We start from the raw sequence: 19059 nt of genomic DNA, 5'->3' as shown, positions 1-19059 counted from the left end.
CTCTAATTGTGACTGTCCTAATTACTACCTTCAAGACAATAAGCAAGTCATATTATCATTCTGAGCCTCAGGTTCCCCATCTGTGAAATGGAGTTGAACTAAATGATCCCTAAGGTCCCTTCTAGCTCTGTGTTATTTCTATGGAGCCATGGCTACAGTCCATAAAACTGTCGTCACAGGAAAGGGCAGGGGTTGGGCCCCTGAACTTCTCTCAGGGTCCTTTAGAGATTCCAGCTTGAGCCTGTGTTGATCTATATAGCCCGGGACCCATCTCAGGGGATGAGTACTCTATGTAGACTTAAAGGAACTCTGGTTTCGTGGGAGGAGCATGAGACTTGAAGTCAGGAGTTTGGGGAGTTCAAATCCTAACTCTTATAGTTACTAACTATGATTGAAGGCAAATCACCTCCCTATTCTGGGTTTTATTTCTATTTCTGCAAAATAGGTGGGACATCAGTATCAACATCAATCATCCTAATAGCTAGCATTTATATAGTGCTTCAAGGTGTGCAAAGTGCTTTCCATATGTTATCTCACTTGACATACAGTAAGCTCCAAATGGATGCAGGGCCAAGATGTAAGAGGTCATCTCATAAGGCAATTAGAGGAGAATGGAAAGAGAGACTTTTCACAGATATAGATAAGGGGAGGGTTCTTGACCTAACAAAGGATAAAGATGATCACAGGAGATGAAATGAACAGTTTTGATTACATGACATTAAAGTTTTTATAAATAAACACAATGCAACAGGAATTAGAAGAGAAAGTTGACTGGGGTGGGTGGGAAACCCTTTGCAGTAGATTTCTCTCATAAAGGTCTAATATTCAAGAAATGTAGGGAGTAGATATACCTGGAAGAAAGAATACAGGTTCTGGAATCAGAGCAGAGGTATACTTAGTGTATCTGACACACAGAGCAGGCCAGTTTTTTTTTTTTTTTTAACATTTCCATGTCTATATGACAAAATTATTTTTGTTAATAATCATGAAATGAAACAAATAATAACAATGTTCAGAAAATAAACACAATGAAAGTTTCCTTTTATTAAACATTATAGTCATGCCAATAAAAAAATTAAAAATAAAATAAATATTACAGTACAAAAAAGGAGAAAAAATAATAGGTTGATACTTTTAAACTAGATTAATGTGATGCCCCTGGGTTTCTTCCCTCAACAAAGAAGGTCCTTGTAAGCTACAGGGAACTGCCCATCATAACATCTTTCTCCATGGACTGATGCCCATCCTCACATCTTCATCCAGGTCCCACCGCCCAGGGCTGCCCTTGCCCCAGTCTTGGCAATTCAATCCTGCTGAGAAGGTGGTTCTTTGTCCACACACTCTCCTCTTTCATTGGAGATGCTGTCCTCGATACAACCCCTAATTGCCTGAACCCAAGGCAGGCTACCTCCATTACCTTCCCTTGGTACTCCACTGAGTCAGAGGATCCCAAGTCAAATCCTGCCCCTGATGATGGCAGGTTAGCTTGGACAAGTTAACTAACCTTCCTGTGACTCAGTTTCTTCATCTGTAAAATGAAGTTGGACTATGTCGTCTGTGGGGTTCCTTCCTGCTCTAGACCAATGATCCCATGATCCTAAATAAGGCAGATAATTAATAAAAACTGAGGAAACACAATCTGAGCTGTATGATTTATTAGCAAAACAGGCATAATAAATGGGTCAATAGACTCTCCAGTCAGTCCAAAGACCCTGAATACAAAATGAGATGGGTTTTCATGTATTAAAAAACAATTAATCAAATAATAATCAATTAATTAAAAGAAAACAATTAGTAGGATACAAACTAGGATACAAAATGAGGTAACCTGATTTCTAATTGGAAGAAAGGTTAGAGGCTTTCCAAGTTGGGAGAGAGGAAGAGTGAATCTTGGTCAAGTTGGACAGGTGGCAAGTAAGTTTAAAGATCTTTCTTTTCCCAGAATTGAGGGATGTGGATTAATTGCATCCACCTGCATTCATGAAACAATAGATGGCTTATACCATCTATTTTCCAATGGATGATTTGCAGAAAAACAAGATGGAGAAGAATACATATGGCAGCACAAGATGGAGCTGGTGTTCATGAGATAGAATCCAATTGACTCTCTTGATTCCCACACCAAACCAACTCCATTTTGTGACTGGCTTTCACCCTATCTCATGAAAACCAATGTCTAGTAGGAGAGAAGAAAAGATACAAAAATGGGCTGTCTCAGAAGAAAGTGATTTCCCTCTCATTGGAGGTTTTCAAGGAGAGGCTAGATGATTGACCACCTCTGACACATACTGGAGTAGAGATAGAGGGTAAGCTCCTTCAGGGCAGGTAGCACAATGCTGGGTACATGGTAGGCATTTAATAAATGCTTGTTGACTGGTTTATATACATTGAAATACATTCTGGCTCTGAAATTCTGTGACTCTGTATCTACCAAGCTGGTAAAGTTTAAAGTCCAGGCTTGAGGATGGATGCACTTGAGTCATCCAAGGACCAGAGAGGCTCATCTCCAGAGGGGTGGCTAGCACGGGCACAATTTTGTGGGGTTGGGGAGAGGGATTGTTATTGTTTTGTCACAGTAGTCAATGAAAACCAAACTATTAATTCCATTTAGATCAACAAATGTTTAGTAAGCTAGGTTTCCAGGCCCCCCACACTAAGGCATAGGCAGCTACAGTCTGCATCTGGAGAAGGAAGACCCAGCCTCCTGAAATCACAGATAACTGGAATATAATGTGCATAGTGTTTGAAGATTGGTAAAGGGTTTTACATATATTGCCTCATCTGATATAAGTACTTGTGTGACATTGGACAAGTCACATAAGCTACCTGGGCCTCAGTTTCCTCATTTGTAAAGTAAGAGAGTTGGATATTGTTGAGGTTCCTTCCAGCTCTACAGAAGTGATACGATCTGTCTGCCTTCTTTCTGACTGTCCTTCACACCTAGAATATTCTCCCTCTTCACCTCTTAGCTTCCCTGGCTTCCTTCAAGACTCAGCTGAAATCCTACCTTCTTCAATCCCCCAGCTCATACTGCCTTCTCCTCACAGATTGCCTTCCATCTATTCTACGTATATATCCTATATATATAATATATATATTTATATAATGTATATATATGTATATATGTATATATGTGTGTGTATATATACTATATATATACATATATATATATATATGTATATATATACACCTTGATATATACATATTATCTTCCCTATTAGACTGTCAACTTCTTGAGAGCAGGGACTGTTTTGTGCCTCTCTTTGAAGCTCCAATGCTTGGCACAGCGTCTGGCAAATAGAAAACACTTAACAAATGCTTGTTACCTGACAGATACAATATGCAGTAATATGAAAAGGTGTATGATACGGTGTTATTCTTAGAATCTTAGAATATGAGTTAGAAAGGGCTTCGACTCAAAAGGCATCTAGCCCACCTCCTACTGGAACAGAATTCCCCTCCAAGATGTCTCCCAGCAAGTGGTTATCCAGCCTCCACTCAAAGACATTCCCCCTCAAAATCACTTTGTATCTGTGGTGTCTATACCTCTTTGTACATATGGTCCCTCCCAATAGAATGTAAGCTCCTTGAGACTAGGGACTGTTCACTGTTATCTTTGCATCCCTGGATCTTAGCTCAGTGTCTGACCCAGAGCAAGCACTTAATAAATGTTTGTTGATTGATTGGCTTCCAATGGAAGGGAACTTGCTGCCTTCCAGGGCAACCTGTTCAACATTTGGAGAACTTTTCCTTATATGGATCAAAAATCGACCTCTCTTCAATTTCCACCAGTTTCTCCTAGTTCTCCCTCTTGGGGGAGTCTAAGCCTCTTATAACCCTTTGGGGGGTAGGGAACCAACCCTTTTAGGAATAGAAGTACAGGAGGTAAGAGAGTTTGGTCCCATCTGCAGTTCTATTTGGAATGGAATATTGTATAGCCTGTTGGACATAGGCAGTTGGTTGATAAATTTTGCTGTTTTTTTCTCTTTCTTTTTATCTTTTTATAAGGCTCCCTGGGAGGTTGGATGGGGTTAAGCATGTAGGTGTGTGGAGTAGTGGAGAAATGGGACAGAGATCAGAAATGAAGCCAAAATTCAAATACATACATATATATATATATATATATATATATGTAAAAAAGAATGTTCTTCCAGTAATATGGCAACTTATTTGTCATTGAAAAACTAACACTAAAACTGACATTGAAAGACTAACACTAATACGATTAATATCTAAATTTCTGTTTAGAGATCACCAAAAACTGCATCTTCATTAGCCCTGTCTGCCCAGACAGTGCTGTCTTTTTATCTTTGTCATGGATCACAGTGGCCAAAATCTTTTTCACCACATGATCAGTTTTCCAGTGATGAGATCAGCTAGGCTGGCTCTTGGGTGGCAGGTACAGACTGTCGCAGGGAACCTTCTCAAAGCCTTTCTCGTTTGGAGGAGCCCATCACTGCTTAGAGTCTGCAAGCACAATTGACTCAACATGTTCAAAATCAAACTATTATTAATTGTGACCTTAATCATCAAAAACTACAAACATTTCAATATACAAAGAAAAATAAGAAAGAGGATTGTAGAATAGACTGTGGACTTCCATTATGGACAATTTTGTTTTTTAAATAAGTATATATTAACTTTGATTTAAGTTAATTGCAAAATTGCCCTATTTGTGTTCCTTCTGCTCCTCTTTTTGCTTTCTTATTTGCACATTAAAAATTATTGATGCTTTTTTATTTCGTAACCCAACATCTCCCCCAAATAGAAACCCTCCTTTGTAACAATTTTATATTATTAACAACAAAAACCCATATCTCATGCTTATTTCAATCTATACTTCTAATCAAAATAGAATTCTTTATCTTTCCTCTTCCCTCCTCTGCCAAACTTCCTAAGAGAGCACCCTTCTCCTTCAGTTCGCCCCAGTTTCCAATCTCTTATTCCTCTTTACCTCTTCCCCATCCCTCATGACCAGTATTCACTCAAATGTCCCAACCTACTGAATCTCCTTCACAGTGTCTCTCACATCTCTCCTTTCTTCTCCATTCACACACAAACCATCCTAATTCCAGGCCTCTTTACTTCTCACCTGGACTATCTCACTAGGCTCCCAACTGTTCTCCCTGTTTTTAATCTCTCCCTTCTCAAATTTATCAATAAATGAAATGAGTCAGGAGAATATATTAATCATCTGCTATGTGTTAAGCACTGTACCTAGCACTGATGATACAAAGACAAAAATAAAACAATGCCTCCCCTCAAGGTGTTTATATTCCATTGGGAAAGACAACATATCCATGTATAATAAGCATATATAGAATAAATGGATATAACACAAATACAAAATAATTAGGGAAGGAGGGCATCTGCTGTTGGAGGAGTCAGGAAAGGCATTGATGTTTGAGCAACACTGTTCTCCACACAGCTACCAAAATGATACGTTGAAACCATGGGTCTAACAATGTCTCTCCCCCTAGTTAAAAATCTTCACTTGCTCCCTATTGCCTAAAAGAAAAGCTACAAAGTCCTCAGCTTGGCATTGAAAGCCCTTCACATTCTTTCTGCTTCTAACCTCTCTCTTTTTTTTCATAATAGTATTTTTTCCAATTACATGTAAAGATAGTTTTCAACATTCATTTTTGTAAAATTTTGAGCTCCAAATTTTCTCCCTCCCTTCCTCTCTCCCCTCCACCCTCCCCAAGATAGCAAGCAATTTTATATAGGTTATACATGTGCAATCATGGAAACATATTTCCACATTAGTCATGCTGTGAAACAAGAATCAGAACAAAAGGGAAAAACCACAAGAAAGAAAAAACAAACCAAAAAAAAAAAAGGTGAAAATAATATGCTGCATTCTGCATTCAGATTCCATAGTTCTTTCTCTGGATGTGGTTAGCATTTTCCATCACGAGTCTTTTGGAACTGCCTTGTATCATTGCATTGCTGAGAAGAGCTAAGTCTGTCATAGTTGATCATCGCACAATGTCCAACCTATCTTTCTAGAACTATTTTACATTACTGTCTTCCACACATTCTGCATTCTAGCTGAACTGGCCCACTTGTTATTCCCCAGTCTAGCATTCCATCTCCCATTTTCATCCCTTTTCACAGGCTGTCCTGCGTGTCTAGAATGCTCCCACTCCTTACCCCTGCTTCTTGGAATCCCTCGCTTCCTTCATGACTCAGCTCACACGCTACCTCTCACGTGAAGGTTTCCCCGATTCCCCTAGTTGTTGCTTCTCTCTCCCTCCTTAAATTCATATTGTGTCCATCTACTTAAATGTTGTATCCCTGCCCCCAGAAGTGTGTAAGCTCCCCGAGGGCAGGAATGGTATTGATTTCTATCTTTGTATCCCTAGGACCCTGCACAGAACCCCACATATATCAGGTGTCTGATAAAAGCTTCCTGAACTGAACTGAAATAAGATGGATGGAAGACAAGTAAACTGAATTGTCTTCAAGAACCCAAGGTCTCGTCTACACCACTAGCAACTGAGTAGAGCTGTAATGAACATAAAAATGTACCAAAGGATGCCAAACTGGGCATGGTACTCATTTTATAGATAATCATCTCTTCACAGATGTTTTCCAAGTTCAAATTTTTATATATGTCAGGTTTTCTTAAGGCAGGATTCACTAACCATTCCTGGGAGATTCTGTAACATTAAGTTTCTAAAACCATTGAGATGGAGAAGGTGCTTACTGCTCCAATGGTTGGTGTCTCCCTAGCTCATCAAGACAGCAGAGTTGGACCCAACCCAGAACTATATTGCTGGCTTCCACCCACATGGCGTTCTGGCTGCTGGAGCCTTTACCAACTTTTGTACAGAAGGCACCAGTTTTTCTTCTGTGTTTCCTGGGATCCGCTCCCATCTGATGATGCTGACTTTGTGGTTCCGAATTCCCCTCTTCAGGGATTATATCATGACTGGAGGTATGTTTCTTCCCCTACCCATTTCCCCATTGCCAGTCCCTACCCATACCTGATTTGTGAAGGAGGATGTCTCTGCACAGTGGTGGGAATTGGTTCACAAAGATAGAAAGACTCGTTAAAAGAGACCAGCCAATAGTACTTGTCCCTCTACCAAGGCAATGGCCTCTGATATGAAGTAAGAGAGATTTTGGTTAGATTGGGGTGGGGGGAGGGGAGAGATTTCAGTAATAAGTGTTGGGAGACATTGAACCTAAACTGCCAGAGTCGGAAATACTGATCACTGGATCATAGGATGGAATTAGGGGACCCAGGTTCAAGTTCTGACTCAGCCATTTACTAACTATATTTCCTTAGGGAGGTCATTTAACTCTCTAGCCTCAGTTTCCTCTGTAAAATAAAGGGTTTGGACTAGTTGACTTCTGAGGTAATTTCCAGCTCTAAATCTATGAAACTGTTAGAAGTTTCATTTGTTAAGCATTTACTACATTCCAGGAATTGTGCTAAGTGCTTGGGATACAAAAAAAAGGCAAAAACAGTCCCTCCCCTCAAGGAGCTTACAATCTAACGGAGGAGACAAGAAGCAAACAACTTGGTATGAACCAGATATATACACGATAACTTGGAAGTAATTTCTAAGGGAAGGTGGGCCCAGATGTGTGCTCATAAATATTTGCCTAGCTTTCAGGAACCAGTTTGATTTGTCTCCAGCACACCCCTAGAAGGCACTTACACTAAGCAGATAGTGGGATTTTAACTAAGCCTGGAAGGAAGAAGCCAGGAGGCTGAGTCAAGAAAGGATACATTCTGTTCTTCCTAAAACATTTATTTAGAAAAATTATCTCATGTTTCTGCATCTATCCTGTAAAATTATTTTGGTGTCACATTATTGAGAAAGTTACTTTAAAAAAAATGTAATGTAACATTCAAGATAATGAGCCACAAAAATTCAGTTGGAGTTTTCACTGTATGGCGTACTAAGTGTAAACCCAAGTTAAATATCTTGTTAATGGCCATTTGTAAATTAAAGTACTACCACTGGTCAATAGTTTTGTATGATTAATAGAATAAAGAGTTGTTATCTGCAAAAAAAAAAAAAGGAAGAAGAAGAAGAAAGGGTACATTCTATATGTATAGCCTATATCAGGTTGTGTGCCATTTTAGGAAGGAAGGCGGGGAGGGAGGGGGAGAAAAATTTAAAACTCAAAAGCTCATGGAAGTGATTGTTGATAAGCAAAATAAATTAATAAAAAAAAAAGAAAGAAGGAAAGGATACATTCCAGGCATGTGGGACAGCCAGTGGAAATGCCTGAGGTCAGGATATGGAGTGTCTTATGCAAAGAACAGCAAGGAACCTAGCTTCTGTGGAGGTGACTAACGGTAGACAAGGAACAGGTTTCAAAGGACTTTGAAAACCAAACAGGATTTTCCATTTGGTCCTGGAGGTAACAGGGGGTCACTGGAATATGTTGAGTAAGGAGAGTGATGTGGGCAGTCCTGTACTTTAGGAAGATCACTGACAGAGGAGTACAAGATTGGGGAGAGACTTGAAACAGGGAGAGTAGCCAGCAGGCTACTGCAATAATCCAATAATGAGGTGATGAGGGCCTACACCAAGGAGGGGTCACTTTCAGGGGAGGGAAGGGGACATGTACTAGAGAGGCTACAAAGGTGAGAATGGCGGATATGCAATGGATTGGTTAAGGGTGTGAAAGGGAGAGTGAGGGGTCAGGGATGACACCTAGGTTTCCAGCCTGGATAACTAGGACAGGGGTGGGGAACCTGCAGCCTCGAGGCCACATATGGCCCTCTAGATCCTCAAGTGCAGCCCTTTGACTGAATCCAAACTTCACATTTGTCCTGTTAAATTGTTCACTCAAAGGGCTGCACTTAAGGATCTAGAGGTCCACATGTGGCCTCAAGGCCACAGCTCTGTGAGGTTTGGATTCAGTCAAAGGGCCACATGTGAGGATCTAGAAGGCTACGTGTGGCCTCAAGGCCAAAGGTTCCCCACCCCTGGACTAAGAGGATGGTGGGGCCGTTGACAGCTGCAGGGAAGTTAGGAAGAGAGGAGGGTTTGGGGGAAAAGATAATGAGTTTAGTTTTGGACAAGCTGACTTTAAAATGTGTATGGGACATCCAGTCCAATAGGGAGTTGGAGATTCAAATCAGACCTAATGAAAGAGGCTAGGGATAGATAAATAGATCTGAAAATTATCTGCATAGAGATGATAATTGAATCCATGAGAGCTGATGAAATCACCAAGTGAAATAGTATAGGAGAAGAAGAGAAAAGGGCCTAAGACAAAGTTAGAATGACTTTCAGCGATCATAAGACTTAAAGATAGAAGCTCCTCATCTGTTTTACCCTCCCAGTTTGCAAATGAGAAAACTGAGGCCAAGAGAAGGGTTTTGATTCAGATGAGTTTACAAAGATATTGAGTAGCAGAGCAGAGATTCTTCTGTGACCCAGCTCTTCTGATTTCAAATTCAATGCTGTTTCCACTGCACCAAACTCTCTTAAAGATTTATATGGAAGAAAGAGAATACAGCCTTTGAGGAATTTCCACTTTCATAGAAGAGAGACATGGTCCTTTCTCCCAATCTGTGTTGTGTAGCAGAAGTACCAGACTCAGGTTTGAGTCCTTCTGGTCTCCTTACTAGCTATGTAACTCTAAGAGAGTTTCTATCTGTCTCTGGGACTCAGTTTCGTTATCTGTAAATAAGTTGATTGAACTAGATGATATCTGAAATTCCTTCTAACCCTAAATCCTTTTGATCTTACAATGAGTGATAGAGATCCCACACACAAAGACCCAGTTGTGATGGGAGAGACGTGGTCTCTGCCTTTGAGGAGCTCCAAGTCTGGGCAGATATGGTCCTCTCCCTGGGATGCCCTAGGTGGTGTCACAAACAAAGAAATGACAAAGAGGAAACTTTTTCCAGAATACATATTGACAGTTTGACACAGACAAAATATAAATTGAGTATGTAAGCACCGGGGCATGCTCTGAGTGGAAGAATGAATTACTTGGGGGTATGATACCAGACAGCTTCCTCAGGGAGGTAAGTTTGGCAGTGGGTAAATAATGTAGATCACTGAGGAGGACGAAGAGAGTTTTCTAGATGACAAGAATAGTAAATGCAAAGGCACAGACCATGGAATAGGTCAGCAGGAACAGAAAACAACTATTCTTTGCTAGCATAAGGGGTCTATTTAGAGGCGTCATGAGAAAGATTGATGATATGAATAACTTGCACTTCTATAACCACTTAAAGTATTCAATGCATTATAAGGAACATCCCTATAAAGAAAGTCATGCAAGTGTCCCCCTTTTACAGAAAAGGAAACTAAGGCTAAGAGAGAGAAAATGGTATATCCATAGCTACCCAGGTAGTAAGTTTCAGAGTTGGGATTCGAACCTGGGTCTCCTGACTACAAGTCCATTATTGTTTCCACTACACCTTGATGACCTTTGGAGCATGAAGATGTATTATAATACTTGTTCTGGAACACACCATAAACTCCCCTTTTCAGTTGCCTTCCCATGTACTGACTGACCTGGGACCTCAAGGATGCTGTGTCCCTTCCTGATTTGCAACTCCCTCAAGGGGACAAGGAGGGCCGTATTCTCATTGGGTATCACGAGACATTCTCATGTGGGTGTCACCATCATGCAAGACCTGGTGCCTTTGTCTCCCTCTCTGTTCCCTAACCCCGACCTCCATCAGGTCTAGTCACATCAGAGAAGGAGTGTGTCTCGTACCTGCTGAGTAAGAAGAAAGGTGGAAACTTGCTGGTGGTCATTGTGGGAGGGTCCCAGGAGGCCCTGGATGCTCGTCCTGGAAGCTACACACTACTACTGAGGAACCGGAAAGGATTTATTAAACTTGCTTTGCTTCATGGGTAAGGCCCATTCTTAGTTTTTTAGTTACTCTAAGACCAATATGTCTTCTATTCTGGTGTTGAGATGCCAAAAGAAATTACACTTTAAAGAGAAGACTTTCAGTCCTATGACAATATAGCTATCTCTTCCTTATTAGTGTTGGTTTTTTTTTTTTATCCCCAGTGCCTAGCACTGATTCCTGTTCAGGACTAAGTGGTCTTTAAAACATCTTTTAACTCTTAAGATTCTGTGAGGTTGTGGGTACCTGAGGGGAACTTGGCAGATTAAGGGCTGAGGCCTGCTCTGTAAAGATGGTATCAGGGATTGTGGCCTCAGCTTTCCTCAGCACTGTTCAATGGCTGTTGACCAGAGCTCCTGGAGAAGGAGCCTCGGTGCTGAACCCAGGACCCCTGTCCACCCTGCATCTGAGCACCCCAGGCATGAGCATTTGTCTCACCTCTGCCTCATCTCCTCTCCGTCTTTCCAGGGCAGCTCTAGTGCCGATATTCTCCTTTGGGGAGAATGAACTCTTTGACCAAGTTAACAATCCCCAGGGGTCCTGGCTACGCTGGATCCAGGAGAAACTGCAGAAGGTCATGGGCATCTCCCTCCCGCTTTTCCATGGCCGAGGGATCTTCCAGTACAACTTTGGCCTGCTCCCTTACCGGCAGCAAATCACTACTGTGGGTAAGTTACAAGGAGGTCAAGGGATGTGGGACTGACATGGGATGGGCCCTAAGTGTCCCACTCTTTAGGCTCCGTTCTTGCCTATGTCCCAGCATAGCTCCCATGTACAGCCGCATTCCCCTGCTGGTCTCTAAAATCCCCCTCCATGGAAGCCAAAAGGCAAAGAAGTTCTGTGCTAAAATCATAGAAGGAAACTTAGTCCAACATTTTCATTTTGCTGATGAGAAAACTGATGCCCAGAGAGCAAAAGCAACTCTTCCCAAATTCACCTAGGCAGTAAACAGCAAAATGGCAATGCTCTTTTCATCTGTTTGGGTTGGAGTGAGGCACCAACAAAGAAGGACTTATGGCGTATCTAAGTTAGAAGGAACCTCACGGTCATCCAGCCCAAAACACGGATCCCCAACAAATGGACGTCCAGCTTCCATTTGAACATCTCCAGTTATGGGCAGCTCACTACCCCCCAAGGCAGCCCATTGTACTTTGGGATGGCTTGGTTGTTAATCCTCTCTTCCTTATACGGCGGCATGGAAACAGTTATCTGCAAGTTAGACTTATAGTGTCATAGATTTACGCTAAGAGACCTTAGAAATCATCTAGTTCAATCCCTTCATTTTACAGATGAGGAAACTGCGGCCTAGAGAGGCAAAGTGACTTTTCTCAGATCATGTAGGAGGGAAGTGGCAGAACCAGGGTTCAGACCTGGTCCACTGACTACAGGCTTTCCATTGTGCCATGTGTTTTCTCCTAAGTACTTCCCTCAGTATCCTTAGTTCTGCCCCAGGTTAGGATGTATCTTCTTCTTCCACAAGAAAGCACTTTGTAAACCTTAAAGAGCTAAGTAATGTCAGTTATTGTTATAGTATCGTAACAGAATACCTTCAAATGTGAGCCCTTGTTATTGTTATTATTAATAACAATAATAATTACTAGCATGAATATAGTACCTACTGTGAGTCAGGCATAAACACTTTACAAATATTAACTCATTTGATCCTCTCAGGGGGCTGGGAACTGATATTACCCCATTTTGCAGATGAGGAAACTGAGGCAGACAGTGTGGAAGTGACTTGCCCAGGGTCACACAGCTAGTAAGTGTCTAAGGCTGAATTTGAACTCAGGTTTAGAGGCTTAGTGTCTACAACAAGGGAGATGATAATCTCACTGAACGTTGCTCTGCTTAGACACATCTGGAATATTTTATCCAGTTCTGGGGCTATATTTTAAGGAGGCTCAAAAAAATGAAATGCATCCAGAAAAGGATAAGAAAGATAGTGAGAGGATGGAAGATGAGATCATGTGAAAATTAATTGAAGGAATTGAGAATGTGTAGCCAGGAGAAGAAAAGATTGGAGGAGAAACATGATTGCTGGCTTCAAGGATCAAGAGCTATTCTGCGGAAAAAGGATAAGATCGGGGCGGCTAGGTGGCGCAGTGGATAGAGTGCCAGCCCTGGAGTCAGGAGGACCTGAGTTCAAATCTGGCCTCAGACCAAACACTTGACACTTACTAGCTGTGTGACCCTGGGCAAGTCACTTAACCCCATTGCCTTGCCAAAAAAAGGACAAGATCTTTTCTCCTTGGCCCTAAAAGTTTTAGTTGCAGAAAAACAAATTCAAATTTGATGTCAAGAAAAACTTCCTACCCAACAACTCACGAAAGGGAGCTAAAAGCAAGAGTGGGGAGGAAGAGTTTGACAGCTCTTTTGGAGTCCAGAAAGCCAGGAACCGAGAAAAGGAGGGGAATGAAGGAAGGCCCTCGTGGCCCTTCACAAAATGGAGCTTCCGGGAGGCACTCACTGCTGGGGGCAGGGGGGCAAGCCTTGAAGAGGGATGTCCCAGGGTGAGCAAGGATGGTAGCATGTTCTAGGGGTATGGGTAGGCCCCAGACTCAAGGGAAATTCCAGGATGAGATAGCAGGAGGTAGAATTTAGAAGTACAGAAAATCAGAAATAGAACTGGAAGGTACCTTAGAGATCAATTACTCCAACCTCCTTTTCATAGTTAAGTCAAATGAGGTTCCCGCAGTAATTACGAAATCAGAAAGCCGGGATTGTCATCCAAGTCCTTGAACCTCCAGCCCTGCTACAGCACTCTGATGCTCACCAAGCTTTGTCATCATTACGTGCAAATTAACAGTTAATTGGCGCTGAGAGATGGCTAAAGCCCTGTCTGATGAGGAAAGAACATGCACTGGGCTTTATGACAGTTGTTTTGGCTGTTCAGAGGTTGTATTTGTTTCATGCTTGGTTCTTGGCTGTTTTCTGATGAGGAAAGGTTGCTAGATAACTGATTTCTGGAAAAGGAGGTGTTACTATATTAAATTATAGAGTAGTTTATTATCATTACAATGATCGTTTTTATCATTATACTTTAATACCTCAAAAATATCCGTGTGGGTCCTCTCTGTACGCATAAAGGTTGTGGCTCTTCTGAACTTTGGTAGACTATTTATTTAATGAGTTGTTGTGGCTGAAAATCTTGATCCCCTGGTGATAAGGCCCTCCCCATTTCCCTAGGCTGGTGCTTAGCAGTAGACCTATACTCAAAGTCTTTCCAGCTTAGTGGAATCTACCAGACTATTATCATCATTATTGTTGTCACCATTATTAATACTTTTGCCTTCAGCATTTGCTAGATAGACCTTGGGAGGGTCAGTCAACATCACTGAGCCTCAATTTCCTTATCTGTGAAGTGGAAATTGTAATCTTTGCACTACTAACCTCATGCAGAGAGGGGGACATGGAATTAGGTGGCACATAGGAATAAAGTGGATAGAATGCTAGAACTAGAGTCAGGAAGATTTGAGTTCAAATTTGGTTTCAGAACCAAATAGCTGTGTGACCCTGGGTAAGTGATAATCTCTGTCTATCTCAATTATCCTTATATGTAAAATGGATATAACAGTAGCATCTACTTTTCAGGGTTGCTGTGAGGATAAAAATATATAACATAAAACACTTTGCAAACTTTAAAGTGTTATAGAAATTTTAGTTATTATTATTATGCCAAAAGAAGAGAGAGAGAGAGAGAGAGAGAGAGAGAGAGAGAGAGAGAAGAGTTAGGTGGCACACAGGCAATAGAGGTCAATAAAATGGTGGACCTGAAGTCAGGAAGACCTGAGTTCAAATATGACTTCAAAAACATAGCCATGTGACACTGGGCTAGTGACAACCTTCTGCCTCAATTATCTTCTTATGCAAAATGGGTATAACAATAGCATCTACCTTCCAAGGTTGTTGTGAGGACAAAAAGATATAACATTTATAAAGTGCTTTGCAAACTTTAGACAGGGATAGGGAGATGGAGAGACATGGAAACAAAGACAAAGGCAGAGACAGAGACACAGAGAATTTATTTATTTATTTATTTTGGCTAGGCAATGGGGTAAAGTGACTTGCCCAGGGTCACACAGCTAGTAAGTGTCAAGTGTATGAGGTCAAATTTGAACTCAGGTCCTTCTGACTCCAGGGCCAGCGCTCTATCCATTGTGCAACTTAGCTGGCCCCAGAGGGCATTTCCTAATCGCTTACTAGGCACTATACTAATCATTGAGGATACAAGTACAAGCAAACAAGACAGTCCTTACCCTCAAGGAGTTTACATTCTAATGGAAGAAGACAAATATATCTAGGGGAAGAAAATGTGAGAAGCTGCATGGTGGCCTGAGCCCTGGCAAGATGAGGCCCAGAAGCTTTACCTATAAGAGTCAGTGGCTTGAGCCAGGTAGGAGTGGTGGATAGGGTACTAGACTTGGAATCGGGAAGATGGATTCTAATATTGCCTCAGATATTTTTGACCCTGGACAAGTTCCTTAGCCTCTCTGGGCCTCAGTTTCCTTGTCTGTAAAATAAGGGCCTTGGACTCACTGGCCTGTAAGGTCTCTTCTAGCTTTAAAATATATGGCGTTATGATATGTGGCCTTCATTTCAGCAGGAGATTGCATCACTGACTCTGAAGCTATTGGGTTAAATGGTAACAGTGGTGAATTCTCTCCTCTGGACCTCTCTGTTATTGTTGTTGTCATTTCAGTCATGCCCAACTCTCTGTGACCCCTTTTGGGATTTTCTCAGCAAAGATACTGGAGAAGTTTGCCATTTGTTTCTCCATTTCATTTTACAAATGAGAAACTAAGGCAAAAAGGGTTAAGTGACTTGCCCAGGGTCACCCAGTAAGTGTCTGAGACTGGATTTGAACTCAGGAAGATGTGTCATTCTGACTCCATACCCAGTGCTCTGTGCACTGTGGCACCACCTAGCTGCCCCTTCTCTCTATTACCAATGCCCATTCAAACCCTAGGCATCCAGTAGCCCTAACCTTAAGAGCCTGAGCATTCATGGTGCTTAGAAATGCTTCAAAGACAACACGTCACTGGATGAATCCCATTTGACAGGCAGAGAAACTGAGACCTTGTGTATTATTAGCCCAGGATGTCGTATATGATTGTTGGTGTGAGTGTCAGTTTAGGCCCAAGAATTTGCCCATTCATTGGATCTCTGTTTGTTGGGGGAGGGGGGAAGTACATATGTCCTCTCACCCTCTCCCTCTGCTTTGTATCTCCCAGTGGGGAAACCCATCAAGGTGGAGCAAAATATCAACCCATCCCAAGAAGACGTGGACCGTCTGCACCAGCGTTACATGACAGAACTGTGCAACCTCTTTGAAGCCCACAAGATCAAATACAACATCCCCCCAGAGCAGCACCTGGAGTTCCGATGAGCCCGCCACCTCCCATGCTCCCCCTCTGCCCTGTCCTTGGGTGACATCACAAGACAATGAAGCCTTGACTAGCAACCGTGGTGCCTATAGCAGCAGAAGAAACAATTCCTATCCATCTTATTCATACTTAGAGGATATAGAGTCCAACCCCTTATTTTACACATGAGGAAATGGAGGCCCAGAGACGTGAAGTGACTTTCCCAAGGTCACACATCTAATAAGAGTCAGAAACAGGATTCGAACTAAGGTCTTCTCAACTCCAAAGGCAACACTGTATGCATTGACCTACTTAGCTGCTCCATAATTCATGATATGAAAAAATGTCAAAAGTAATTAAGAAAGCTTCAATTGAGGGGTTATGGAAAGGTAAGCACATGAACGTGTTGTTGGGAAAACTGCAGATTAGTACAACTATTTTGGAAAGCAATCTGAAATCATTCAAATAAAGGGCTAAAATGTTCATGCCCTTGGTTCTAGAAAATTCTGCTGCTAGTCATATATCCCGAGGAGGGCATTGATAAAAAGAAAGGCACCAGATACACCAAAGTATTGATGGCAGCACTTTTTTGTTAGCAGAGAACTAAAAACAAAGTAGCTGCCCATCTGCTGGGGAATGGCTAAACAAACTACGGTCCATGAATGTAATGGAATATTACTATGCTGTAATAAATTATATGTGTCATGAATACAGAGAAGCATGGAAAGATCTACACAAACTGATGCAGAGTGAAGTAAGCAGACCCAGGAAAACAATATTCACAGTAACTACAACAATGCAAATAGAAAGAACAATCACAAACCAATCAAAACTGAAAGTTGCAAAATACAAACAATGAGCTTAACCCCAAAGAGCTATGAAAAGACCCCACCTCCACTCTTTTGTAGGAGAGGGTGGTGGTGGGGCATGGGTATGGCATATTGCATCTATTGGCAGAGTTTTCAAAGTGTTGGTTTTTTCTATTTTTTTTCTCATCTTCATTTTCTTTTTAAAGAAATCTTTTGTTATATGGGATGGCTCTCTGGGAGGTAGGAAGGGAGATAAGGATTCCGGGGAAAATTCAGACAATGTGAAGACAAAAAATAAATCAATAAAAATTTTGTTTTAAAAATCTTTGTTTGAATGGGAATGGAATAAAGGATTTAATTACTAATTATAGGGTTGAGTCAGATGCCTTCAGCCACACTCACAGTTTCATTACTACAGAAGGAGGATTACTTCGCTAACTCTGAAGCTCTTGTGTTGAATGATGAAAGATGAGGTACTGTAGGGCCTTCTCCCCACTACCACTAGCTACTCTACCCCTAGGCATCTAGGGGCTGAAAGAAAGTTGTTGTTTTTCATTTATGTCTAACTCTTTGTGATTTCATGGACCATAGCACACAAAGCCCTTCTATCATATACTATCTCTTGAAGTCTGTCCAAGCTCAATTTCATTTCTTCCATGACACTACCTATCCATCTCATCTTCTGCCATGCCCTTTTCCTTTTGCCTTCAACCTTTTCCAACATCAGGGTCTTTTCCAATGAGTACTGTCTTCTCATTATGTGGCCAAAGCATTTAAGCTTCAGTATTTGACCTTCCAGTAAACAGCCTGAATTAATTTCTTTAAGTATTAACTGATTTGATCTTGCTGTCCAAGGAACTCTCAAAAGTCTTCTCCAGCACCTCAATTCAAAAGTATCTATTTTGCAGCACTAAGTTTTCCTTATAGTCCAACTCTCACAGCCATTCATTGTTGCTGGAAAAACTATAGCTTTGACCATATAGACTTTTGTTGGCAAAGTGACATCTCTGCTTTTTAGTATGCTGTCCAGATTTGCCATAGCTTTCAACTTTTCATTTCATGATTGCACTCACCATCTGCAGTGATCTTTGAGCCCAAGAATATAAAATTCAGCACTAATTCCATTTTTTCTCCCTCTATTTGCCAGGAAGTGATGGGACCAGTTGCCATGATCTTTGTTTTTTTATGTTAATCCTCAAGGCAGTTTTTACACTCTCCTCTTTCACCCTCATCAAGAAGCTTCTTAATTCTTTTTCACTTTCTGCCATCTGAGTGGTATCATCTGCAGGTCTGAGATTGTTGGTATTCCTCCCAGTGACTTTAATTCTAGCCATTGATTCATCCCCCCTGGCATTTCACATGATGTCCTTTGCATATTTGTTCCTTCAAAATTTTGCTGCCCTGAGGCAAAGTCCCAGTTGCCTGGCCTAATTATCACTCAGCAATGTAAATCATGGGTTCCCATTTTTACTTTGGTTCCTTTGAAAGGCGATATTGGGTATTGGACTTCGAATCAAGAAGACCTGTGTTCAAATCCTGTCTCAGACACTTAATAGTTGTGTGACTCTAGGCAAGTTTCTTGACCTCTCTTGGCCTTAGTTTCCTCATTGTGAAAGGAATAGAATAGTCTCATTAGCCTCTAATATTCCTTCTAGTTCTCTGTTCCTGCATTGCCTCAGGCATTTCTCCTTGAACTTGAGATCCAGGAATCTTTTCTTCCCTGTCAGAGGTGGGGCAAAAGAGAAACTTGAGTACCCAGACCTAGACTAGGGGAGTGGGAAGGGAAGCTGCAAAAAACATCCAGTGTTGGATGTCAAGTTTGGGATGAGACCTCCAAAGCCCATCCCCTGCCCAATCACCTTCCTTTCTCTATCTTCAAACTGTAGGATGTGGGGGCAGGTAGGTGGCGCAGTGGATAGAGCACTAGCCTTGGATTCAGGAGGACCCAAGTTCAAATCCAGTCTCAGACACATAACACTTACTAGCTGTGTGACCCTGGGCAAGTCACTTAACCCCATTGCCTAACCAAAAAAAAAAGAAAGGA

The 19059-nt window shown here is 41.5% G+C and overlaps 1 protein-coding gene across 1 annotated transcript in view; it reads left to right on the top strand.

Annotated features, from left to right (window-relative positions):
* Window positions 1–16883, top strand: part of MOGAT2 (monoacylglycerol O-acyltransferase 2) — a 38014-nt gene extending 21131 nt beyond the window's left edge. The window contains exons 3-6 of the mRNA XM_027848273.1: window positions 6736–6940; window positions 10670–10844; window positions 11312–11511; window positions 16075–16883. Coding sequence (XP_027704074.1) covers window positions 6736–6940; window positions 10670–10844; window positions 11312–11511; window positions 16075–16229 — 735 coding nt within the window. The 3' untranslated portion in view covers window positions 16230–16883. The remainder of the gene's footprint in view (window positions 1–6735; window positions 6941–10669; window positions 10845–11311; window positions 11512–16074) is intronic.
* Window positions 16884–19059: the final 2176 nt, after the last annotated feature.

This window comes from Vombatus ursinus, unplaced genomic scaffold, assembly GCF_900497805.2.
Source record: "Vombatus ursinus unplaced genomic scaffold, bare-nosed wombat genome assembly UNPS02005659.1, whole genome shotgun sequence".
NCBI lineage: Eukaryota > Metazoa > Chordata > Mammalia > Diprotodontia > Vombatidae > Vombatus > Vombatus ursinus.
Note: the sequence above shows the minus strand (reverse complement) of the source record. Positions and strands in the feature narration are given on the sequence as shown.